At 37.3% G+C, this 26,905-nt stretch overlaps 2 protein-coding genes across 10 annotated transcripts in view; one reads left to right on the top strand and one right to left on the bottom strand.

The window, feature by feature from the left end:
- Positions 1 to 142: 142 nt before the first annotated feature.
- On the bottom strand, positions 143 to 21,492 carry LOC124223099 (uncharacterized). Of its 3 annotated transcripts, XM_046634783.2 has the most exons (8): positions 21,065 to 21,492; positions 3,441 to 4,153; positions 3,140 to 3,263; positions 2,303 to 2,473; positions 1,199 to 1,658; positions 945 to 1,118; positions 637 to 824; positions 143 to 553 (listed from the first exon to the last, which is right to left on the bottom strand). In XM_046634783.2, exons 2-8 carry the CDS (start codon positions 3,814 to 3,816, stop codon positions 424 to 426), a joined length of 1,623 nt encoding a protein of 540 aa, XP_046490739.1. In that variant the 5' UTR covers positions 3,817 to 4,153; positions 21,065 to 21,492; the 3' UTR covers positions 143 to 423. The 3 variants fall into 3 exon arrangements, with proteins under 3 accessions (XP_046490739.1, XP_046490740.1, XP_046490741.1); XM_046634784.2 differs by lacking the exon at positions 2,303 to 2,473 and having other exon boundaries at positions 21,065 to 21,491; XM_046634785.2 differs by lacking the exon at positions 3,441 to 4,153 and having other exon boundaries at positions 145 to 553; positions 21,065 to 21,490.
- LOC124223097 (uncharacterized) overlaps positions 8,308 to 26,905 on the top strand; it is a 47,204-nt gene continuing 28,606 nt past the window's right edge. Inside the window, exons 1-3 of one of the 7 annotated variants that reach the window (XM_046634778.2) lie at positions 8,308 to 8,440; positions 9,589 to 9,985; positions 26,493 to 26,653. In XM_046634778.2, coding sequence (XP_046490734.1) covers positions 26,500 to 26,653 — 154 coding nt within the window. In that variant the 5' untranslated portion in view covers positions 8,308 to 8,440; positions 9,589 to 9,985; positions 26,493 to 26,499. Of the gene's footprint in view, positions 8,441 to 9,509; positions 9,986 to 12,646; positions 13,638 to 21,311; positions 21,593 to 21,617; positions 21,636 to 21,745; positions 21,902 to 22,048; positions 22,133 to 26,492; positions 26,654 to 26,905 lie in introns of those variants that run through there. The other 6 variants (XM_046634779.2, XM_046634776.2, XM_046634777.2 and 3 more) reach the window with 6 other exon arrangements.

The following is a 26,905-nucleotide window of genomic DNA, read 5'->3' as shown; positions in this document are numbered from 1 at the left end:
CACCTGACGTATTAATAAAAAATTCAGCTTTCTACTCTAAGTGAATCATTGAAAGAGAAATTTCATTATCGAGTCAATATATATTCTACTTAGATAATTTTAATAAATTTTCTGTATGGTTAAATGGTATTCAGAATAAGTAATTCTAACATTAAAGTAAGTCTAAATTAAATAACTCAAACTCAAGTAGATTTACAGTTCTTTTTCGACAACCACGGTTTATGGCGAATTCGCTGAATCGAATTTTACACACATACCTGTAATATCCAATTGGTGATTTACTTTGTAATTAGGAAAAGTATGGGGAACAACACCAAGTGAAAAATTATAACCAAACAAGAACAGATGTGTTTAATACTGTATCTATACAGCTATTTTAATGAGCACTTAAATTTATTAGAAGCGTAATCAATGAAGAATATATCAGTCCTTCGGCAAGGTGCACAAAAAAATTTCACATCTTCCTTCTTGGGCACCAATCGCTAGGGCCAGTTTGATCTCTTTCTTCAATTGTTCGTTGACGTAATTGTTGTTCAAAACGTTGCTTTGTACCCTGAAAGTTATATACGATCAATCCTTAGACAGTGAATGGCTTTGACCGGGTGAATATTATCGAAAAAGTTATTGTTTTCATACAAATCCAAAAAACGATGCTCCAAGTTGTAATATATGCTGTTTTCTCTATCGTTAATGTTCTTGTATTGCGCGAGTTCCGCAAAGTATTCTCGTTGTACTTCACAGGCCAGTCTGGCAACACACTTTCGGGACGCCAGAAAACGGCTCAGAACGATGATATCTTCTTTCTGAATATTGTTTCTAGGTATCTGTGTAATAAGCATATCGATTAACGTGATAAACGAATGATGAGATAATGTTGAGGTTCCACGCGACGTCTTTCGCGATTACTATAATCGATATCTATTTCTAGGAAAAATTCAAAGTACCTGGGAAATGTAGTCCTTCAATAACATCAAAGGATGTTCATTCCAGAAATTGTCAGCAGCCGACCGTCTCCTTCTTCCATGAGCAATTCCCAGAGGCAAGAGCACTGGATTCGTTGCTAAGGCAGCTGCAGCTCCTATCAGAGCAACACCAGCAAGAGCCTTTAGAGCCAAGGCCTGATAAAAGAGAGTACGTCATTGACAAAAGCCTGCGAATCCCTTATCCTGGAAAATAGCAAACTATAACGACAACTGACCTTCTGGGTCTGAATGTTTCCGCCAGCAGATTGACTCGGCATCATTCCTCCTTCTCCGTGACCGTAACCTCCACCTCCTCCAAATCCGTGATCCATTGATCCAAAACCAAACGGACCACTGTTACTACCTCCATAGCCACTGTAGCCTCCACCTCCGCCTCCGTAACCGCCTCCACCGGATCCACCGGATCCACTGCCTCCAAAACTTCCTGGTCCACTTCCACCATAGCCGCCGTCATTCGACCCGATACCACCATAGCCACTGTGGCCGCTGCTCGATCCACCGCCGCCGAAACCACTTCCGGTACTCGAACCACTTCCACCATAACCAGTTCCATGTCCCGGATCGTAGCTACCAAGTCCATTTATGCTAAAACTCGGTCGGCCGTACAATCCACCAGATCCTGTTGAACTGCTCGACGATGAACCTCCATAGACTGAATGAGAATCACTGTTATACCTGTAACGTGCAAAAAATTGGCGGTGAGTATCATGTAATCCCGAGTAGGACACTTAACGAAACGTAGATCATCATTTGAATAATTATATCCGACATAATGCCGACAAATGAAAAATTTGACTTGTAGTCGTTCGAGAGTTGGAAAGACGGTGACTCATTGTGAGATGCGGTAATGACTGTCAATAGGCCAAAAGTCAACGCTGGTCCAACCTTGGTACCACGTCGACGAATGTCTTAAAAACCGTCAAGATTAAGACAACGCCGAAACAAAAGTTGGATATCGTATAGAATAGAAAAAAAAAAAAAATTAGTAGTGTCTGACCAACTAGCAATTGGTTTTATTCGTCGAGAAATTCGGAATTTGTGCCATACATTTATAATTTTGGAAAATAGAAGGGTCAATAGTTGGGTCTAAACGTGACTACAACTGGTACACTTGCCTTACAATGCTAAATATCAATTGACAACCTAGCGAACAATTGTAACCGTATGTTTGACGTACAGTTGACTATTGGTTTCAAATACGCTTTCTTAATTGGTCTCCAATTCGTTGACTCTATTTTCTACTCGCGATATGTGAAATGTGAATCGACCATGTGCTACTTGTATTATACAGGACTTATGAGTTTGCCGTTTAATCACACCTGTCCCCGTCACTTCCACCACTGTAGCCTCCTCTGGGTGGCCCATATCTCGAGGGATACGATCCTCCAAGGCTACCACCGTAACCACCTCCTCCTCCTCCTCCTCCACCACCAGGTCGACGATCTCCGTCAGACGAATCTGACGGATGACTCGAACTCGGTGTGCCATACCTATCGTATAAAGGGAACTGATGAATACTTCATATCGTAGCGGACCATTCTCACGATGTGTGAATTATACAAAAAGTGGTACGAAGCAAATTGTCATATCATTTGATAATTGTCGACTAGTGTTTGGGATCGCTGGAACAATTACAGGGATGAATATTTTTTTGTGTCGTTGCCCTTGTCGTAGGACGTCTCGGATGCTTAAAATGAAGATACAAACCACTTCCAGCACAAGTATGTACATGTCAGAATCGTGAAGTATGATTTTATCGATTCAAACAGGACTGGTGAAAGGTTGACAAAAATGCCTTATGCATTCAGCATTTCGTGTTACGATTAGTTTACTGCATAGATCGAGTAACCTACTCTTTGTAGTACAACATTACAAAAAAAAGCTTCAAATTCACGTATAATTAGTAATTCTTTAGAAATATCGAAGACAGTCACGTTTGACACTACAGTGTATCAAAATATTCATTAACGTGACTTATCAAGAAGTGAAACAGCAGCTTCGGGTTTGAAATAAATTTCAACGAATTGGGAAACAAGAGTTTGTTACGTTTCACGCACCTTTGTGGTATGGAATATGAAATGACTGTGAGACAAAACGATGTCAGCTAATCTTATAAAAGTTGTGAGTAAATAATACAATCGTAATTTTGCCACAACCTGTCACTTGGGCGTCCTGATGGTCTGAACGAATATCGCCCACCCCCAGAGGACTCGCTGTAGCCATATTCAGGTCTCTCGGGGTACATTGAACTTCCATACCTGGATCCACAACAGCTGAAGCCTGTGGAGTTAAGGTCCCGATAGGATTACAAACAGACCAAATTTTTGATAGTTAATTTTTGAGTTGGGAATGGCTTGAAATTAGTCAATCAAAGCGAAAAATGACCAACACGAAGTCATAAGTTGATGGCACGTTGTGTTTTAATATTTCATAGTGTAAAAAAGATGTTACACTAACCACTAGTAAAGCCACCACCAGTACTGTCGCGCGTGTCGTAGATTATTCCACGTTTCGGATTCAACTTATCTTTAAAATTCAAACTTAGTGGTCCAAGAAAAGTTCGCGGCTGCTTCTTCGTCTTCCGGAATTCTTCCGGCTTTACTAATATTCTCTCATCCTCGTCTTCGCCCTCTTTATCCCCAAATGCGATCGAAGCATTCCTCCGTTTATCGGTTAAATCAATGGACAATCTATCGTCAGTTTTTTTGTCTAACAACAGAACATTATCCACGGTCGATCTGGCACCTCTATTCTTCTCATTCGGAACAGTGTGAGCGCTGTCACTTGCGCAAAAGATAAGAAAAAGGGCGAGGACACCACACAGGAGTCTCATTTTTAATAACTGCTATGAAATACGAGACAAGAAATTTTCGAAAACACACTTCAACTAAGTCTTCTGATCTTCTAGCACCCAGTTGATTCAAAAGTGACTCTCTTCGCTCGGAGTTTCACCTCTTATATAGCCGTTGGACTAGTATGTGGGAGGGAGAACTGTCGCAGGTTGCCCTTCAGGGACGAATTCATTCAAAAGTCCAAATTTCTTTCATGCTTCTTATCTTCCGCGAGGTCAAAGGGTCTATCAATCAAATACTCATCGTACACACCAGAAAATATCCCATGATCAATGGCGTTACTGGTAGTTCCTTTGTCTCATCACGATATTTAGTATCCTGCGAGACGAATATTACATCAGCATTCCAAATGCATGATGGATAATTCTAAAGATATTTTCCATCCAAGCGGAGTCTTTACTCTGTTATTTGTGCTTGAGATTTCCATAACGTAAGAATTAACATTCATGTTAATTACGTATGGTCGAAATGCATGATGTGGTGTTTAAAACGGTGCTAGAAGAAAAAATGTGCTTCCATTTTTCTCATAGTCTCTTCCAGGAGCGTACAATAAAAAAATCTATCCACCGAACTTCGTCCCTGCGATCACCAAGTGTGACGCTATGATGAGTACGGTGAAAACAAAAGTGTGACGAAGAATCTAACCATGCGATCATTGTCACGCATGGTACCTCCACCAACTCTAATGACACTCAAGCTTTGCGATCTCTACAATGGTAGTGACGCTAGGTAGACCAAGATTTTTGTAATTGAACCAAGATACTGTCGCTGTTGTGACATATTCCTTTCCTGGCCTTGTTCACAAACACATGCCGGTCACCCAATTAATCAGTATCGAAATTAAAGTGTCATTTCGTAACTTAAATTGGTATCAAATTAGTTGACAAGAGATTGACTGGAACTTCTGGGATGCTGTAGACTTATATTATCAGTGCATATTGTCCATCCACCTTCAGATCGAAGGCAGGTTTCTGTATCTCAGAGAAAACCTGGATATATCATGAAATTTAAATGAGGTCCTGGAAGAAAGTGAAAATATCATTTTTCTATCAAGAGAATTAGAAATGATTTTTTGAGGTAAGAAATTTACTATTTTACGTCGAGAAAAAAAAAATATTGGCCCAAACTTACTTTTTTGGAACATTTTAATTTGAAGCGAATATAGAGTTGATAAGCTGAACGATTTAGGTTTTGGTAACTTACTAGAACTGGGAAAATTTCAAGGAAAACTGGGAATTGTGTCCTGGAAAATCATGGGATTTTTTGAACTAAAATTTGTGGCTAACCTGAAACTACTACGCCGAATCATGATGTTGGCGCAACAACTGCATTTCATATCTCTTACACTCAGAGAATTTTGTAATTCCAGTTACCGCTCAGTCCTTAACTATTTTAATTTTTTACCACAATCGAAAAATATAGTTCTAGGTAGAAAATGAAAATTAGTTTTCTAGCTGTTACCGGAAAGTCTAGTATCCGTTACTATTCTTTCTCATTACGATCACTGTTGCTACATTTTCTTGTAACTGTTGCGAAAATTTAATGCTTGTGCAAGAATAAATTGACGTTAAAGCCTTGTTTAACTAAAAAAGTATAGTAAACCTCACAAACTGATTTTGCGTTGCAATTACCAAAAAAGGATCGACAATAGCGCAAAATGGTTACGCGTACCTCGTTTTTCGTAATACCAACAATATTCGAACAGTTTTTTTAACGATACCTGTTTCATTGAATTTTTCTAGTTACCACAACAAACGAAATTTTTCTCAGTGTAAGTTTTGATGTATCAGCAGTCGTTGAACAGTCTTGCGCGAAATGCACGGTATATATGTAGATACAAAACTACTTTTATTGACAATTCTCGAGAAGAGAAGAACCCACGAACGTGAGTTTGAAAAGATAAAAATCTGGTTACAAGGTGAGAAATAATCCTCGAGAGTTTGTTTATAGTTTGCATTGTTTCTTGCAGCGCGTTTTAAACTCGTAAGTGCTCAAAGAAAATTCAAGGAATCTTAAGGATTATGTCATTTATACACACGGTCGATGAACATTTCCGGTGAAAACTTAGATCCGCTTATTAATTTGTAACGTTGTGCGTGATTCCGGTATGCAGGCAATATAAATAATTCAAGCGTGCGAATCTCAAACCGTCAGTGTTAAGAAACGAATATATGTATAATAGTTCAGTTAAGGTTGCTGAAAAAATATAAATATCGGTAAGAAAATATTTTGCAAGTAAATTATTTGAAAGAATCGACGATTATATTTAACGGACTGAAGAATACAATATTTATAAGAAAATGCTGGTATTTGAAATAATCTAATTCTCTTCTTCGACGCGATTCAGCAGTTATTTTGACAAGCGAAACTCCTCGGGTAAGAAAAAAGTTTGATCGAAAAAGCACACGCAATATCTACGTTAGGTTATTATGTAGTTTTTCTTTGGTCGAACTCCCTCAGCTTTAGCGTTTTCTTCTGTTGCCGCGTTTTTCCCTTCCTTTTCATCAACATTTATTTCCCACCAGCCCCCCTTATCCCGCGGTTCGTTCTCCGTGTTACTTTGGCGCCTGAGCCCCAAGGGAAAAAAGTTTACTTCGATCCCGCACAACTGCTGCCTGTGCCTGAAAAGAATCCTTCGACCACAATTTTTCCGGACACCTGAACTGATAACGTGAAAAACCGACCTCGAAATAAAGCTGCACGGAATCAACGCTTCATTGGTATTTATGCGACAAAGCTTTTTATTGAAAATCAGAAACGGAAAGATACATGTAGGGGTAGAATTTTCGAACCTTAATATTATAGCAAATTTTTGTTTCAATTCAGCAAATTACAAAATAACGAAAACAGATTTTCATGTGAAATAAATCACATAATGCTTGAGTTAAATTTATTTTTATCGTTCTGTTTTAGTTTAGAAATTCGTTCTTCCACATCAATAAGTAACGAACTGTGGCAGGTATGTTTATATTACTAATGATCAATCATACATTAACCATCGTTAAGTACAACAAAAATTGTTACGATACCAATTACCGATTGTATGAAAAACCAGAAGTAAATAATCACTGTGAAATTAGCATGTCCATAAGATTATAAGATTGTAGTTAAAGAGAAAAAGGGGACGGTATCTTTTTTTTTCAGATTTTAAATAATTGGTGATGAAAAATGACCAAACAAGAATCGTGAAATATATAATTCAAACTTAATTTCAAAGTGAGATGTGAATCGAATAAATATGTGTTATCGTAATGACGCGTAATTAGGTACAAAAAAATATAATACGGTATACGATGTGTATTAAAAAAAAAAAAAAAAAACAAGTAACTATAATTTGAGAGTTAGGTGACACATCCTTTGTATTAGCGAAATGCGCCATTGTGTTTCGAGTTTGAAGAAGGTTGCGGAAGAGTGCCGTGACGAATTGCGAGATTTCCTTGTTGTTATTACAATCATTTCGTAACAATGCCTGCGCGAACTTTTTGTCGGCGACACTGACAAGACACGTTGTGGTAATAATCGTGTTAATCCAGTGGGATTAGGTCGTTCATGTGAAATGACGGATACAGTTGTTGGCACTCACAATCGAACTGCGACGGCCACTTGAAAGAGACACTGTCGATTTGTTTCTTGTTCCATATTTTCCGGTAATCCGAGTAGTTCAAATATTTGTCGTCGGCAGTTGGCAGATATTTTTTTTTTTTTTTTTTTAAGAAGGTCTTTACAGGAAATCAGTTAATTTTTTTCTCATGCGGAAAAAGTTTGAAAAATTTTAGAGGTATTAGGTATTTATTTTTTATATATTTTTGAGTGAATTAGCCTTATTATATCCTCATTTAAATCTATCAGGGTGATGCACAGAGTGCAATTTTAATAGAGTGTAAAAAGGTGAAAATTCATTCTGGCATAATCTGTTGGCAAATGCCCAAATATTGTAATGGGATTTTCTCAATAGCTTTATTTTGCAAAAAAATACGTCAGTTTTAAGAATCTTGACAAAAAATGAGCCGTTTTTCAACATAAAATTCAGGGTATCTCATTCAGGCGTGAAGATTTGGGCAAAATCCTATGACAATGTGTGAAAAATACTTAAAAAAAAATAACGTGTAAGAATTTCAGGTGAATCGGTTAGAAACTGTAGGAGAAACCTTGCCCGCAAGTTTGAAAAATCAAAAGCGGAGAAAAATGCATTTAAAGATTAAATTCTGAAAGAGTTGCAGTAAAAAACGTTAAAAATGCCAAAAATTGATACCGGCCCATCAAAAATGAAGATTTTTCAGCCGTAAATGCGCCCTTAAAGTACTAACGGTGTAATTCGAAGAGTAAATTTCCGAAACAAATGGCTCAAAGTTTGCACCTTCGTTTGTGGGAAATACTTTCCTTGGTCACATTTATCGCCACTTCACAAATCGAAAGGTGAGTTTTGTTGAATAACGTATGTTTCAGGTATTCTTCGATCTAATTAACCGGAACAATCTTCCGGAAAACTGCAAGCGAAGCAAAACCTGCACGACGTTGAACTTCATGACCTGAAAAAAGCGCTCTCACCGAAAGGCTGATCAGGCACTGTACACAATGAATGTCAGCACAAAATTTTCCGCAGAGGTTCGTGATATGAAATCAGTAGTACAGATTATAGGATACTTGAAATTCCCAAATACCGAATGGCTGAAATCCGCGGATCTGACGATGTTAAACACACCTATACTGTAAACAAAAAAAAAAAAAAAAAATTTAACAGAAACGAAAGACGAGTGAAACCAAACAATATATTAGGTATCTTATACTTTCGGTTGATACGTATTCATTTTTATTTTCATTTATTTTGTAATAAAAGCTAATGCTTATGTAGCCACATGTAGTTTTGATTAATACAGAAAACTGTTTCATCAACAACTTGATGATTAAAACTAAGTGTTCTAACATTCGGAACATCAACTGAAGAGGTTTCAAGTCTGATCGCTGAAGATTCAACAACCAGATGAATGAGCAGTAACCATTTCCAGAAAGAAAAATTCACCAAGTTCTTTAATAAAGTACGAGACAGTTTTTCAATAGAGCGATATTATCGCCACATTAAATGCTCAATGCTACATCAAGTGTCATTGAAAGCTTGAAAGCTCTACGGTAAGCATTTCACCGTCGGAAGTTCAGAGCATTCTACACGCTGATTAAATTCAACCCTTTCATGCATACATTTTTCCTTACATGCGATTCACTTGAAACTTTGCATACACGGGTTTTTGGGGTCGCTAATTACGAATCCGGAGTAAAAAATTTTAAATTCAAAATGGCGGATCTAATGTGGCGTAAAAACAAAAACAACAAGAAGAAAAATGTCGAATAGCTTCTGTAAATTTTTTTGGTGATTATTATGTTTGTCTAAAAATTAGCATACCGATGTTCACGTTATATACTAACAGAAAATATAGATTTTTTTTCGTGGAACGGTACGAATTTCGACCATTTTTTTAAATCTGCTAATTTTAGAATAAGTAAATAATGAAACAAAGAACCAAAACACTCGGCAGTTGTTATCAAAAAAGTAGTTTAATAAATAAAAAACTGCAATAAAAAAAAGTCGGAACGCTGAGCGTCCCAGCGTGAATTAAAGGGTTAGAATACCAGAATCGAACCTACGTCGCTGTACCGATCAAATCTTTGCTTCCTCGTGATCATTGGTGGGAGAAATTGGCGGAAGAATCTTTCGCCTTGATCCTTTCGTACGTATGTGTACCTGCTCATTGTTACAGCGAGACCAATCTCACTTCCATAGGCGTGTGTTTCCAGCCTACATCCAACGTCTCGTGGAGTGGTGGGGGAGATACGGAGAGATATATAAAGATGAGAGGACAGAGAGTAATCAATACGCATTCTCGCAACGCGCGCCGTTCCGCATCTCCGTAGCAACGGACGCCGCGCATGCGCGTCGTCTGCTTTCCCGCCGTTTGTTACAAACGCGTTGCCGGCCAGCGGACTTTGCAGTAGAAACGGTTTTGCGCACAGACTGCGTAGCGGGATTCACGCTGCAGCCCCGTTTATTCAACGCTGCTCGTTCATTTCTCCGTATATCGACAGACGATTTATTATGCGTAGATTGAGTTGAATCGTTCGCGTTTCAACATGTCTCGTCGTTACGTCGTGAATTAGGTATAAGATAGGAGATAATGGGATTCAAAAATTCCTTCGCAGTTACGAGTTCGTGATAATATGTATAAGCTGTAACGTCTGTAAACGATTGCTTTCTCATTCTTTTATGATATCATCGCGGATTGTGAGGAATTTTTTTTTAAGAAAAACAAACATAATTCTCAAAGCTTTTCCACAACGAAATTCTAATTTCTACAACTATGTGTGGAGTATTTGATACTCCGACAAAGAGAATTTTTAAAGGGAAGCTCAGCCCAGTACGATTAAGGATGAAGGAAAAGTTAGGAAAATAAAATAAAAACGAGTTAAACAATTTATTACCCTCCCAGACAGCACAAAATTTAAACTCGCGAGAAAGACGTTTAAAGGATGTTTTATGCACAATTTTCTAACGCCGGTAAGGCTCCGAGGGCATATTTTAAGCATGAAGATATTTGTTGAAGATGAAGATGTTTCAGTCATCAGACGTCTTTCTCACGACATTAAGTTTTGTATTATCTAGGCTACTATATTGAATAGAAATGAATATGAGTAAATTCGAATAACACGAGTTACGATATTCAACAATTTCAGGAAAGTTTTTGTAATCAGAACGTCCGAAATGATTAAACTCTGGTAGTTCTTTTATCCGATTCTAATACTTTTTGGCTCATTTTGCTAGCTATTTTGAACGGTCTAACTATGAAACCTTTTCTCAAATTGACGATGTAATATAACAAGGTAAAACCTTCTTTTATTCAAATTTCCTCAGAACCATTTCCATCATAGGTACGCTGTATCATTTTTGTTTACTATCATCAACGCAAATAACATTATTCTATATTTTCCATACATTCTTTTCCCTTTCCCCAACTTATGATTCACAATGAGACAAAATCTGATTTTCTTCAAAATCCCTCACGTGATGTCACTTCTAGAGTAACGAAATATTACGACAAAGACCATGCACCAGATACGTTTAGATATAAATATTCAACGTTGATGCATCAGTCATGAATTACTATAAAAATGTGTAAATGTATTCGAAAGATAAGCGAACATAACATGGTGCATATTTGAATGAATAAATGTAAAAGTTGATTACTTCTCCCAGCATGGCTGCAACGTGTTATTAATCACATTTTATACATTTCTTATGTTTGAACCGCAATGCTCATAACCGGGTGATAGTGAAATAACTCATATTCACTATCTACTGTTGCGTAGCACTCGAAGTAAGCAGTTACCGCTATCATATAACCACATCCTTGGAGCAATGCCAGTTTTGCAAAGGCAAATTTTTTACACAAACAAGTCAGTGGATACGTGAGGAAATCATTCAATGAATATGAAAATCAACGATAGGTATATAATTGTACTCTAAGTAATAACATCAAGTACTGAAAGCATGTGTTCTGAATTTTTTACGAAGTAATCCGTCATCTTGCATTGAAACGCTACAGTGAAATTCACGAAGAATATAAATCCGACGAATTCTCAATGCATGTTTACGAAGTTTATGTAGATAAAAAAAGAATAATTCGAATTTTTTACAGGAGAAAATACAGTTGTATTATAAATTTTTAATAGGAGATTTGTTTCAAATCTCTGTAAAGGGTTTTAATTTCGATTTACATAGACGCGTGGTCGAAACAACTAAATACACAATTTAGTTGGGTAGCTTAATCTGACAATCTGATAAAATGAGTGAATTACAACTTACGCGAAAGAAATAGATGAATTTAGTTTATTGTAATCTTACTCCTTGAACAAGAATCATGTATAGATAACTCATTTTATCTATCTCATTCGTCACAGTTGTCTCACTTTTGTGCTTTTATCTAGTGTAAAACAGACTAGAGTTTTTTTTTTAACTTAAATCTCTTCTCCGAAACACGTTACGTAGAGTTTCAGAATTTATCGCTGAAACTTCCGTTCACTGATAAATTCTTCGAATCAGGTTTTTCCGAAGTTATTCCGGCCAAGACGAAAAAAAAAAAAAAATAATACAATCGCATGATGAATAATACAATATTCGTAACGAATAAAAAATGTTGGGAGAAAATCCTCTGATATTTCAGTAAAAATAAACTGCAAAATTTTCTCCCCCAGCCTATAACAAATCGGTATTAGACAATAGAAATGTGTCTGATGATGTTATTAAAAAAAAAGAAAGGTAATATTGAATTGGAATTTTTTTTCCAGTAAGATATATTGGCTTGTGAGGAAAAAATCTCATATTGTATAGAGGTAAAAATTTCATGTAATTAGATGTTAGATATTTACTAAATATTTCCATTAGCATGTTGGAAAACAAAATGAGACACAAAAAAAAAGTGAGACAATGTTCTACAAGAGAACAGCTTAAATTTAGAAGTAAAAACTGATTCTAATCGCGTTAAAAATGCTAGCGAAATTGTACGATTTTCGTTGGCTCGCGAATGGTTGCAGCAAGCTGGGCGAACATATCGCAGGAGAATTTTGGGGAGGAGAAAATGACTTCTTCAAGTCATCGCTCAGCCCGAATCTGGTAATCCTCAAGTCGTTGCCGAGGTTTCCCTCGTCGCAGGGGCTGCTTGCAAGCTCCTGGCACGTAGGTGACCGACGGATGAGTTTGGGGCTGATTTCTAAGCGCCTGCGCGACGCCGCGACGCCGCGACGCCGATAGCGAGGCAGGCCGAGGACCCGGCCGCAGTGTAAGAACCGACGCAGCAAGGAGCGTCGTTGCGTCGCGACGCTCTCTTCCCTGAGAATACAAAAATTGGGTACCAAAAACAGCCCAAGGTGGAAAAATATTTCGACCCGTTCGATGACAATCGCCGCACCGACAAGGAATAGACGTTTCTTTCCGTCGGTTCCGATCCAGGGGAAATAGAGTGACTGTAGTTATGTACAAGTGAATTATTCCCGATTCCAGTATTCTTTAACTTCCCGTGACTGTGCGATTCAAAAATTCTAAGGATTTTGTTTTACTCGTAAGCTATGAATCTTCGGTATCTAAATCATTTTTTTAACATTCACGTGTAAATAAAGCTCTTCACGTACGTTTGTTTACACGCAGCATTGATTACCATGAACGTGTCGTTGTTCGTTTGTCGATATGAGTATAAGGTGTAGAGTTAACAACCTGTTGTTCATTTTTGAGGGTTGGAATGTGTCACTTTACCTATATTTCATGTAGCATCAGTGTCTCCGTGAGTGAGAATTTTTAAACTCCCAACGGTTGCATGTAACGCTAACGATTATATTATAAAAAGCTCAGAGATTTTGTGTATAAGTTTTAACACTAACCGGTACCAACAATTTTGTTTATAATATGCAAACTTGATGAAAGCATAAATAGAATTCTTATCTCGTGGATGCTTGATCGATAAAACAGTATTAAGCATAGATTGTACAATATCCTGTTGTGGTAATAACAAAGATAAGAGAGATCGATAAACGAGAGGTGAAAGATTGTCTCAACTTTTCTGAACCAAAAGTCAACCAAGAGCTTGAAGAAGAGAGAAAGTGAGGTTAAAAAAGCATCCTTGATAAAAATTCATTCAAAATGAGAGTAAGGAAAGTAAACTAAATTCCATCACCGCATGCATGTGGGTCACTCGCATCGTGGTTGCAGTTGCAACTACACCTAAGATAACAAGATCCCAGTGGAGTTCACCGAGCTGAGGGGGTAAGCTTGTTAACCATCATTATACACGATCCAATTCATCCGCGATGTGCATCGTAATTTAATACCTCGATAATTTTTCCTTACTCTTCCATCCCTCTCATTCTCCCTTTTTTCTTCCCTGCGAATTTCCCCCGGCTTATCATGTCCGGCAACGTTTCTTTTATCCGGCTTAAGATTTCTTGCAGAATACAGGAAACTTTGCGGTCCGAAACAAAATGCGACTTCGATTTTATACCAATTATGTGACAATGCATCCCATTTTCTCACTACAGCTGCATCGTCGGTCATTGTCATATAATTTGTATAGAATTGAACTCGCATCTTAGTTCGGACCGAAAACAAGTTAGCCAAAAGGTTAAGACACTTGTGCATTTTACTGTTCCTGAAATTTTGATCGGTCGAAAGTTCAAGTAGTAACAAATATCGAATTCTTTTGAAAACGAATCCAGGTCAACACAATATTGACTATCAACTTTTGTGCTGACTAACCGAGATTCGTTCGCCCCTCGGTATTTTTCTATCAGATATTAGTATGAGTAACTATTTGAATTTTCGATCAAATCTTCAGGTACAGTTACATTGATTAATGCCTTCCCATTCCGGATAACTTGTTTTGAAAGTTGAACAGATTGAAAGTCATTGTTACACATTTCGTATAGGAACGAACTTGCATTTTGTTTTGGACCAGGAACAAGTTAGCCGGAAAACGGGGGAATTAATAAACAATACTGCACGTGAAACTACCATCTATATTTTGGCTGTTAAATTCATCTCTGATTTCTGTTACGTGAAACACGAATAAAACTGAGATCCAAGACCAGTAAAATGTGTAACAATTTCTCAGTATGTTCTTTTTTCTAATAATCCGTCAGATTAACGTGGTTAGAATTCTACTTGTACCAGTGAAATGCGGTTAATACTGCAAATTGGATTTGACGTCGGCTGATTCAAAGCAAACCTTTCGTCACACATTGAACTGTAAGTAATGTGGTTTGATGCATTAATTCCTGTTGTACACTGTCGGTGCAAAGTTTCGTTTAACGTCACGTGACACAGCAGAATCGAAATTCGTTACGATAATATTTCGAGAGGTGATTTTAACGAACAGAATATCGTGATCGCTAATTATCACAATTCTTCATCGTCCTTTGCTACGAGATATTCTAACGCTTAGGGATAGTATTTGCAGTTGTGTTTCTATGTGTAACAATGCTTCAGCTCAGACAGCGCGAGACGATCCAATAATCGATGCCTGCAAAGTGGAACGAAGTATGAGGTTATTACACTGGGTGTTGACTGCTGTTGGTTGTGAATAAGAAAGAAAGCCGTTTTAAATTGTTGTCACCCTGTAGCAGTTTCACCACGAAACATATAAATAGCTTGACTTCGATTTCAACGTCGACGGTCTTCGACTTGATTATTATACTTTTCTTTAATCTCTTGGGAAATTAAAGTCCCCAGCTTTCACATTATGCCGAGTAAATCGATAAAGCGATTTTCGAAAACCACTGATAAATTTAGGAATTCGCTTTCAGAAGCCAACAAGTTCGTCTTTCATTTACCGAAATTACCCTGACGTTGTGGTGTGTGTACGAAAAACAAGCTTCGAGTAGAAAATAAACTCACCTTAGATTGAACAGTTCTCTTCATATCAATGTACCGAAGAACAAAAAAAAAAATGATTCAATATTTTTGCTTTTTTTTTGTTCAACACGCGTATGAATTTTTTCGTTAAAATACTATTTGAGAAAAGGTTTCATAATTGAATATTCGAAATTATTGAACCCTAATTCTGTTCACCATAGAGATTTTAGAGATCGTCTGAAAAAAATATTATAAACAAGGGGCATTCTAAGTCAAATCATCAGCCTCACCCCCTTCGGTTTCATCATTTTTTTATTATGACGTTGTTACCGACCTAAGAAAGTCTTAGAATTTCGTTTATCTTTCTTTTTTTGATAAAAACTCCAATCCTAACATAGAGAGACTAAAAACTTGGAATTAAATAATAAATATTAAGATCCCATTATCGTGTGGCGATTAAAAATCGTACATTAAATTATAGAATCGGTGCGAATTTTTTCAGATTAATAAAAACGACGGTTTTCAAAAATTGCTCGTATCGATTTTTTTCAACGTTTCACTAATGGTACAAAAATTCTAAAAAAAAAAAAAAAACTCCGAGACCCTTCTTGGTCGATAATAACGTCATACTAAAAAATGATCAGAATCGAAGGGTGTGAGGGACATGGTCTGCAGATTTGCCGTGGAATGTCCCGTACACTTCCGCATTCACCAACCAATAGTAACAGTGAACAAAACGTGAGATTCATTTTTTAGTATCGTCGATAAGATTCGATCGGATTTCGTTAAAAAGCGACGAATTCCGTTCCCGCCACAGGACAGCCTGCATGGGAGAAATTCGAGTTCCTGAGGGTGCACGGAAGTGCAAGAGCGGGCGTAACATCAGGGGTCGGTAAATCAGGGAACTTGTGGATTACATTCTAACCGGATTCCATGCGCGGGCGACGCGATGACGCGACGGTAGGAAATACTCCCAATTCTCGTAGCCTCCCCTGTAGCTGAAAATTTAAAAGACGCACCAGGGGGTCCGGAGTCCCCCTGCAGCTGAACATGAGGGGCCATTAGTAACCCTAACTTGAGGAACGCCCTGAACTTCCTACCGAAAGGGACTCGCTTCGCCCTCGCCCTCGTCTTTCCCCGCTCCCTTAGCAAACACTGCGGTTTTACTCGTTACCCAGTTTACTCGGCCTCCTGACTTCTTTCCTCTGCACTGACAGTGAGAGAAATTTTTCGTTCCGGTTACCGCTCAGTCCTTAACTATTTTAAATGAAAATGGTAACCGTAACTAATAATTTCTTTCAGCGCAGCCCGGTTTCACAAGTATGATTTTTTTCCACCAGATGACGCATCTCAAAGTGACAATCCCGATAGCTGAAACTGTTTCCGATCTCTCGACACGTGCATGGCGCAAACGTCGCAGTTATCATAGAACGTCGCTCGGTGATCAAAACGCTAGCATTTTTCTAAGAAGCGTATTTTTTTGCGGTATCGTAGAAAGGTGGCCGAAACTACTTTTCACGGCTGAATTTGACCCCAAGTCACGTATACGTCATCCTTCGACTCCGTGGTTTCAGACGAAATATAACTATAGGTGCCTGCCTGAAAGTTTTCGGTAATTTAGCGTCACCTGGTTCGGTCGTTGAATTTACAACGAAGTAGGTACGAGGTGCAGAGAATGACGCGGAAGAATATACAAGTGCCTCCAAAACGAAACCGGCAATTTCAAATTCGTATACAATGAACGTTGAGGAACTGGGTATAAAACTAGTGTTCCCTCCACAAGCGTGCCAGCTTTCTTCCGAGTGCTCTTCGTACCTTCGAGGATCCTTTATCCCGCTGCCTTTCAATGAGATAATTCCTATCCCTGTGTGCCTTGTAGTAGTTTGTTCAAACAATGAACTCGGGGGGAAATTGCCAGGAACCACGTGACGAGTAGGTATAAGCCGATGAAATTTCAAATAAGAAATACTAGAGTTTTTTTTTTTTTTAGATGCATGGTTTTTATGTTTCGACCCGTAACAGTCCAAAATGACAAATTCGAAGGGCTGTTCATTTACAGATGAAGTGACGAATGATTTTGAACGGGTTTAAAACGATTGTAAACCGTTCTAAGCGATGAAAAATGATTAAACACGGTTTCAAACTAATTTCAAGCTGTTTCGAAATCATCACGAACGATATTAAAAACAATTTCAAGGAGTTTAAAACTGTTACAAGTGATTTCAACTGAATTTAAGGGAGTTTCAAATCTTTACGAAGGGGTTCAAACTGATTTCAAACAGTTTCAAATGAATTCGAAGTGGTATCAAGCGATTTTAAACGGTTTGAAAATTATTTTAAACTGTTTGAAACTGATTTCAGGGAGTGTCAAAGATTTATCTATAATACTAAGCTAATTTGGAATTATTAAAAAAGGTTTCAAACTAATTTCAAGCCGTTTCGAAATCATCACGAACGATATTAAAAGTAATTTCAAGGAGTTTGAAACTGTTACAAGTGATTTCAACTGAATTTAAGGGATTTTCAAATCTTTACAAACGGTTTCAAATCGATTTCACACAGGTTCGAACGAATTCAAAGTGGTATCAAGCGATTGCAAACGGTTTGAAAATTATTTTAAACTGTTTGAAACCGATTTCAGGGAGTGTCATAGACTGATCTATAATTCTAAGCTATTTTGAAATTATTCAAAACAGTTTCAAACAAATTGAAACAGCAGTTTCAAACTGATTTCAAGCGATTTCTGCACCATTTCACACGAATTGAAGCGTTTTAATGCAATTCCTGAACTACGGTAGGTAATCAAAATTGCTTAGCGATTTGAACGCGCGAGTAGCCCTTCGGTTAAATCGTTCAAAGCTGGCAGCAATACCGCGATAGTTTACCCCCCAGATCCTGCAGAATGCAACGAATCCTGAGAGTTTTCCTCCGGAGGGCGGATGATGTTGGATCGAAATTTTACGAGTCCTGCACTGAATTTTTGTGATTCTGGATCAGATTGAGAACCACGCCTAAAAGAGTGGGTGATAATTCAGGGATCCCGAGTTTTCCTGCTGGGTTTTATGTCCCTCCCGAACTCCAACACTGATCTATGTCCCGTGGATTACCGTCGCTTGGTTCGGTGGGTGCGATTTTTCAACCGATCGAAGATCAATTCTGAGATTGCGGCGTTCAAAATACGCCAGGCTGTAACCCTCGCCATTTGTACTTCAACGTGACTCGAATTTATACGGTTATATGCAAGAGAGAGAGAGAGAGAGAGAAAAAGTGAAAGAGAGCAAACATTTTCGTTTGGCGATACTTATTTTACCCTTGAAAAATAAATTCTGCTTTACGGTGCATGGATTGTTTTTTGTTATTTTTCATCGCTAATGGCTGATCAGAGCCAGTCGAAAAAATGAAATGCCAAAAAAGCATTGGAATGTTTCAGGAAATTTTATACAATTCTGACATTGAAAAACTACTTACAAGGAAGGTATCCCAGGTCGATTTATCCAATTTGATTTCTTTTGTAATATGTTATAGTAGACTAATAACTAACAAACATATCTTTTTTTTATCTGCCATTGGACACTTTAAGAGGGTGAAACCATCCTCCAAAGCAAGGCATTTTTATTCTACAACGTATTACAAAATGAAATAAAATCGGAGAGATCGACCTGGGATACCTTCCTAATTGCTAGAATTTCAAAGAACTAAGAGTAAATAACGATTACCGTCCATTTTATTCAAACATTGTTCAAAAAGGCTTCTAACTCCATGTGAAGCTGGAATTTAGTTATTTTTAAGAAAAAATCTAACAATCCACTGTAAATCCTGCTAAGAAGAATCGTTTTCAACTGGAAGATGAATAATTCCTGTCAGTCTCGCAGCCCTTATTTCTTCAGAGCTTGCAGTGCGTGTATTTATTCTTATTTTATCTCTTGTTTTTCGCAATCACTTCCCTTGGACAAAAGCATGTGTCGAGTTGGAGACAAGCGACGCATCATTAGTGAGTAAAAACGAATAAGAAAATACATACGCCGGCTGGCATCATCGTTAGCTTTGAACTTTGTCCAACACGATTCAAAAAAGCGTCACGGATACACGTATTCAGTGAATTTGAACTCTGTTAATTGGAGAAAAAGGCTCTAGTGTTAGAATCGTAAGCCGAATAAGCAAGAATAATAATAATAACAATAATACAAAAGACGTATAAGAAAATATGATGCATACATGTAAATATACAAAAATAACTTAACAACAGGTATTTATTAAGTGAATTGTAAGTGATGTGAAGTATTGTTCGTGTATAATAATTGACGAGGGATTCGACGAAACTTATTTATTAACGGTGTTGTATTACCGCATCCTATCCGTATCCTAAAGGAGGAAAATTAAATCCGATATTGATACCAAAAAGGGATCATCGAGGCCGGTAATAATTGGAGTGTGTTTCACGCTGTTCCCCGCCCCGAGAGTTAAGCACGGCTGAGAAATTGAATAACTCGAATTTCGGCCCTCGCTAAAGTCTCCCTTGCTTCTCGTTATTCCGGACAGTACAGTTTCCTTTAGCTTTACGTTGAGAGACATTTTTAGTTCCGGTTACCGCTCACTCCTTAACTATTTTCATTTTTTACCACAATTGAAAAATATAGTTCTAGGTAGAAAATGAAAATTAGTTTTCTAGCTGTCACCGGAAAGTCTAGTATCCGTTGCTATTCTTTCTCATTACGATCACTGTTGCTATATTTTCTTGCAACCGTTGCGAAAATTTAACGCTTGTGCAAGAATAAATTGACGTTATAGCCTTGTTTAACTAAAAAAGTAGAGTAAACCGAAGAAACTGATTTTGCGTTGAAATTACCAAAAAAGGATCGACAATAACGCAAAATGGTTACGCGTACCTCGATTTTCGTAATACTAACAATATTCAAACAGTTTTTTTAACGATACCTGTTTTACTACATTTTTCTAGTTATTATAACAAATGAAATTTTTCTCAGTGTACTCATATAGACGTATGAAATATAATAACAGAGAGATGAAGTCTCATACCGATATACATATATAAAACCTTTTCCCTCTGAAGTCTGAACACAAATATAAAAAGAGAATCAGTGGCGAATTTCTTTTCAGGAATATGTGAATCCATTTCATATAAACCTGCAGGATGGAACTGCGATCTTTACTATTATCTCGACTGTTTAACGATTTTTCTAAGACGTAACTTATTTTTTCATCGCTTGTTATGATGTTTTGGCATATTTTATTTGCTGTAAATGTCTCGAGATATCAACGATCGAAATAAGCCCGAAATCATTGAATTCGGATTCTATAAACTTTCGAATTGTTGATATCTCATAATAGGATGTGTTTTTCGAATTTACTCAGTATCATTTTTATTATGTAATGTAAATATTGTTTCATTCGAGTTCACTATCGTTGTCTCAAATAACATTGTTGGAGATTTATTGCATGGTATTACTTATCCTCATAACTTTTAATTCGGACTGCCCAGTCGATACGATTCATTCTTAAAAGCTGTAACGTTTGACCGTGTATTTTTTTGTACATTTATTTGTAATAAATTTTTGTTCAGACGTACACTGAGAAAAGAGTCTTGTTATAATAAATAAACATATATCGTTGACTATTTTCAGGAACCATTTTTTAACTGTCAAAAAACTTGTTAACGTGTAATTAATATGTGTGCTGTTACAACTACCATCGAAATTTTGTAGTATTTGAAGCAAGTAGAATATCAACCTCTCACTAGAATACGCCTGTTATTGAAAACATACATACTCCAAAATTGTTGCAGATAAAGCGAGAATTGTTAAAAATTTTTCTTTATCACTTACCAAAAAATCAGCACCAATTGTAAGAAATTTCACACCACGTTATCCCAAATGAAGATTTATTAGCGGTTGAGAAATATTGTTTGAGGATTCGACGTTCATAAACTCACGACCGATCGCACGTTACAAACGCGTTGTTTACATTTTGCTCGCTGTTCGCAGGTCCAGCGGTCGATTTATAGTAAAAGCCAGTGCGACGGTGCAACAGTAATGTTACGGAGCTGATATTACAATCTTGGGGCTCGTCCGAGCTTCTTCCGACATTCAAGTGTCGGCGCGGTGTATTTTTGTTTACAAATACTTGATCCGGACGTGCGAAGTTATGTTTGAGGTTAGGTGCATGCGACGTAAGATTTATTTCCGACTGACACGGCGACGTTCGGCGTTCGTCTCACCGATTCGATTCAAAGGCACGGTGCGCAACGTTCGTGACCCGAGAACGACGCGCGATTCTCGACAGTTTCAGAGTGAGACGGTTTGGAAAAAGTGACAGCGGCTAAATCCGTATTACCAGAGATGAGTTGGCAACAAGTACGTAGTTTGGCATCACTGATTAAGATATTCAATAAAATAGGTGATCGATTAACTAGTAATAAATATTCATTCGATGCCAATATTTAAATAGTTTGACATCGTGTTCGATTGTTTCATACAACAGGATAATGTTTCTAAAGAAATAGACGACTTGTTAACTAGTAACGAATCTTCATTTCGCACAAAGAAGTGGATAAAAAATATACGATTTGTTATAATAGTATGGGAATCCTGTTCACTGTGACAAGACTTTTTTCTCGGTGTGGAAAGTTTTTGTCATAGATAAAAGAAAATCGACGTTATCAAGTAAGTGCGTAAATATCGCTGCGCATGTTAGTGGAAAACTGCAGATAATATATACTTAAAGCATAAGCAAATACGGGACTGCTTCCTTGCCACAAATATTTGGATATTTGCCATCGTGACAAAGCGCACGTATAAATAGGACAAATTTTATCACCGCGAATGACATGGCAGCATACAAGCAGAAAGAATAAAGAAAACTTGAGTACTACCGCTGAATGCAATTCGTATGAGGTATTTATTGCTCATGTAATACCGTAACCTAGATTTTGATGCGAAAATATGAACTCCGTAGATGTAGAATCGTAGGAGGGTCACAAATCTCGAGTCAATCACAATATGATGTTATAAGTTATCATTGTTTGAAATGTTTGATCCTTAATTTAAAACAAATTTTTCCTATCATACTGCGGTAGGTCAAGAAAAATATGTTATGATTCTTGTTTAAACAGTAATTGTAATATATCATTTTATTTACAATTACTGTTTAAACAAGAATCATAACATATTTTTCTTGTCGTTACAACAACAGGTATTCGCATATTTTTTTTAAACAGGAAAATTGTGTCAAGGTTTTAGATTTCATTATTGTATAATAATATCAGTAATAGGAAGTAATCCTGAGTCGATGAAAAAGTTTGACAATCGTCACATTCGTGAATAATATTGTACACTTTAGTGGCTGGAAAGATATATGTATATATGTGAGATGCTTTTTACGGGTTATTGGAGAAATGAGGAAAATAGGAAACGAGCCAATTTCCCAGAAGGATCTGATGCCAAATAACACAAATTTATGTACCGTAGAGAAGCTTTCTTATGTGATAATACGTTATATCTAACAAGAAGTATCAGAATGTATAAGAAATAAATTTATTTTTCTCAGGGTTTTAGGTTTTTTGGATCACAGGTTTGATTTCTACTGCTCTCGAAAATACGAAAATCGAATTTTCGAACGGACAGCTCCAATCGATTGGCTTCAAATTTTTTTCATTAATTCTTGGATGAAAAACGAAAATTTTGAGACCAAGATGAAAGCGGCCAAGTAAAAATTTGATGCCAATCTTTGGGGCTGTTCGTTCGAAAACTGGATTTTCGTGTTTGAGGTAATAGCAAAAATGAAACCCGTGGTCCAAAAATCTGAAACCCGGCGAAAGATGTTTTTTTTTTTTTTTTTGTGAACTCTACACCATGTTTAAAAATTGAAAAAATCATGGTTTGGTGTGGAATACCTCATATATTAGCCACCGAAATTCAGGCGACCGTTCTGACGTCCGACAAACGGCGTGTTTTGAGGCTCTGAAACCGAATTTCCGCCATACGACGACATTAGCAATTTAATAGCTGTAACGAACATGCACTATTCGAGATCATCCAATTTTAAGACTCATTTCCAGTAACTCTTGTGTCATCTACAATGATTTGAAATACCTAAGAAAGTTTTCATTAAACCACCCTCCAAAGTAAGTTCTCTCATAACGAGAAATGGAAAGTGTAATTTTCTCAACTTGAATCAAAAAATCGTGCCTTACTTACACGGAAGGGTGGTTTCACCCCCTTAAAGCGTTCAGTGTCAGATAAAAAAAAAAAAAAAAAACACCTATCGCTTGGTTTTTACTCCGCTACAACGTATTACAAAAGAAATCAAATCGGAGAGATCAACATGCGATACCTTCCTTGTTAGTGCGAAAGTGAGAAAGAAAGCTTTAAGCGAAGAGAATCCCATCAGGCGCGCTTCAAAGGAGACATCAATGGCAGGGTGAAGGGAACTATAGAATAATATTTGCAGTCGGATAATGGGAGAAGGTACTTCCAAGAAGGGGGTGTTTCTCGAGGGTGCAGATTACGGTATATGTACCCATACCGCCCATAATGCCGACGAAGTCGATAAAGCAACTATGCCTGGAATACAATGACGGGGCTTACGCTTCGACTTTTCTGAAAATAGCGCTCTCTGGTTATGCAGTTATTAATTAATCGCAGATATTAACAAAGCACTTGGAATCTGTTACAAGTTTAGTTATCAGACAGATTTCAAAGCGTATCGAAGAGTCTGAGTTGCTGATTGTCGATATAACCGATTTTTCTTCTATCGCGGGAGATGCAAGCGCTTCGGCGACATCTAGCGGCCATTTTTGGTACCTCAGAAAATTCCTCCCTTAGGCTATATCGCAGTGATCAAATTAAGCTGAATAAAATCAAACTTTTTCCGAGCTTGCTATACGACGTTAAGAGTCTACGGAAGCTTTTAAACACATCACTATAGTATTGGATTAAGCAACGAACTTGTAATTAGCTTAATGATTAAACTCGATTTCAGTACAATAGATAGTGCGGATGGTTTTATGCATAAACGTGTTTAACGTTAGTCTAGTTCCATAATTCCAAGTGCTTCCGGTTCCTTCAGCAGTGTCAAAAGAAGTCGTGAATAATGCATGATATGCGGGAAAAAGAAATGGCGAAACGAAAAGGGAGAAGAATGAAACGAAAGATGAAGAAGAAATATGTATTTGGAAGAAACATTTCGGTTGAGAATAATTCTTTGTGTGTGACTCTGATTTTATTCTATATAACATGACAAAATCTATTTTTCTTTCCTTTTCGTCTAAGAACCGGTGGCCATTTGTCTTACGTAAATTCGTAAACAAGATTTTTCATCTTACCGTAATCTCTTAACATCGATGATAATTTATTCAGAAGTTTATCTGGCGCTTAAATTCTATTCCGAAAACGTGCCCTGAGTATATTGCAATTTGTTTGTCTCGCAGTTGCTGTTATGTCACATATTACATTACCGTATTATAAACATCTAATGATAGTATAATTCTAAATAATGGCCCAAGATCTTTGTGTTCAGTTTTGGTGTAGTGCATAAATTTACTGTAAACGTTGATTTGAACTTTAGAGTAACTACGATATTCATGTAAAATGACGTGCGTTCCGTTATACTGTAAATTGTTCTGCATAAAAGCTGCAAAAATTGATCGAGCCACGGCATAATAATTTCTACCGTTTGACGATAGATGGTTTTTATCGATTACACCGGAATTGACAATCACGTATGAATAATTCGTGTTAATTGTCCACGATTCGAAACGCAATGACAAAACGGGCAATTCTCTCGCGCGAGTTGGCTGATTGTAAGTGAATTGAATGTAGTAAGAAAGGTTCGAATATTCATGGCATATCCTCCAGTGGATCGGATAGTCTGAATGGGCATTCGTATCCATTATACTGCCATCCAATTTACTCTCTCCGTTGCATCCGCGATTACGGTGGACGGTATCACCGATAAGGAGTCGCTAATATCGTCCACTATTACATCGAATTAGTCCAGGGGGAAAAGGTCGCTGGTATAATTGAATAGATGCAGCCAGATTACATTCAGGGAAACAGAAACGTTCCGTTGTGCTATGTTCGATGGTTTGCTGCACGGATTACATTTCACGGAGGGAAAGGAATTCTCGAATCAACCATACAGATTTTCTTGGAGTCCATTCGCTTCAAGCTAGTATCCTTTACTTGTTCCAAGTACGATGACTTCGATTTAGTCAGATTGTCGAAATGATTTGGTCATGCTAATTCCTCCATTCAACAAAAGTCTTTCTCGTTGTGATCGGGTGAACCTTTTAATCTGTTTCCGAAATTGAGACAGCTAAATGTCATTTCATTTGAAGTTTATGTAATGTTCCTCCGAGTCGCATGTTCGTTGTCAGATACTATTAGGAACTTCGAATAAAACAAGTGCACGAATCTAACCGACAAAAAATTTACATCGATCGAATGCCATACTTTGTTGATGTAACCGGAGCTTATTTCGTATAACTGGTTGAATCAGTTCCACTAATTCGTTTACGAGGTAAAAGAAATGATTTGAAACAAGTAGAGAATGTATTCGTCGAAAACATCGGTATACTAGTACTATAAACGTACAATAGGCGGCGAAGCCTCTCGCTACAGAAATAGCGTCAGAGATAGTTATGAAACCGGATAGTCGGCCAGGATATCATTTACGAACACCGTAATATTAATTTGTCATTAGATCTATTACAAACGAAGACAACGTAATACCAAGTTTCGAATCGTCGAAATTGATGTCAACGATAAACAAACAAAAACCAATACAACGAATTTCATTAGATGTTTCAACCATTGAACTCTTGACTCAACATACTATGAATTAGAACAAGTATAATTTGTTTCGATATACAACTATTTCATGTATTTAAAACTAAACGATTAAGGTGCGTTGAATCAAATTTTTAGTTACTTTAATCACATATTTTCTTGATGCAAAATCGACATTATGGGCAACGAACGCATGCCGTTGTCTTGAATAAATTGACAATCAGCATGATCGTTTAAAGGCTTGATTCAAATCTATATTGAGTTGTCACAAGTGTTTTGAGGCATTAAGTAAGTATTGTGAATATAGCATTTAGTTGAATCTAACGAATATCACTTGACTAAAATAATCTTTTCTCTTCGTGATATGTAGTCCAAGAACAGGCGACTCTTCAAGTACTTCAAGCATGGATTTCGCGCATTTTTATGTCAGACTTTACTCAGGGTTCGTCTTATCTGTGATTTTCAGGTGAAGAATGTGGAGTTCGGTGACAGCTGCAGGAACTGAGAATGGTCCAGCACCACCATCGCGAAGTAAACACAGCGCTACCCTGCTTTCCGGTCATGTGTACCTTCTGGGTGGTCGAAACGGCAATCTTCCCTTGAAGGACTTGTGGCGCTACAGCCTTGGTGAGTTTTTCAGTCATTCCCACAATCTAGTACTCATTTAAAGGAGAACCGATACGTTTTAACGCTTGATTTTTGACTTGACTTTGAATAGCTGCTTTTGATACGAAAATGTTCGCAAGTAACCAACGATTATATATGTATACTGAAAAGCACTGGTTTCATCCTTAATTCAAATTTATCAATTCCAAAAATGGTCCAACATTGTTTAATTGCACTTATTTCGCTCTAACCGACGTTTCTCAACGTAAATCA

This window comes from Neodiprion pinetum, chromosome 7 (assembly GCF_021155775.2).
Source record: "Neodiprion pinetum isolate iyNeoPine1 chromosome 7, iyNeoPine1.2, whole genome shotgun sequence".
NCBI classification, from domain to species: Eukaryota; Metazoa; Arthropoda; class Insecta; order Hymenoptera; family Diprionidae; genus Neodiprion; species Neodiprion pinetum.
The sequence above is the reverse complement of the archived record's forward strand: the minus strand, read 5'-3'. Positions and strand labels throughout refer to the sequence as shown.

Bases quoted from the DNA above. Each gene is read 5' to 3' on its own strand.
- LOC124223099 (XM_046634783.2), bottom strand. From the start codon at position 3,816: ATGAGACTCCTGTGTGGTGTCCTCGCCCTTTTTCTTATCTTTTGCGCA. The intron at 3,264-3,440 runs GTTAGTGTAACA...TTAACTCCACAG, and splicing joins TGGTGGTGGCTTTACTAGTG to GCTTCAGCTGTTGTGGATCC. The intron at 554-636 runs GTATGAAAACAA...TATAACTTTCAG, and splicing joins GAGCATCGTTTTTTGGATTT to GGTACAAAGCAACGTTTTGA.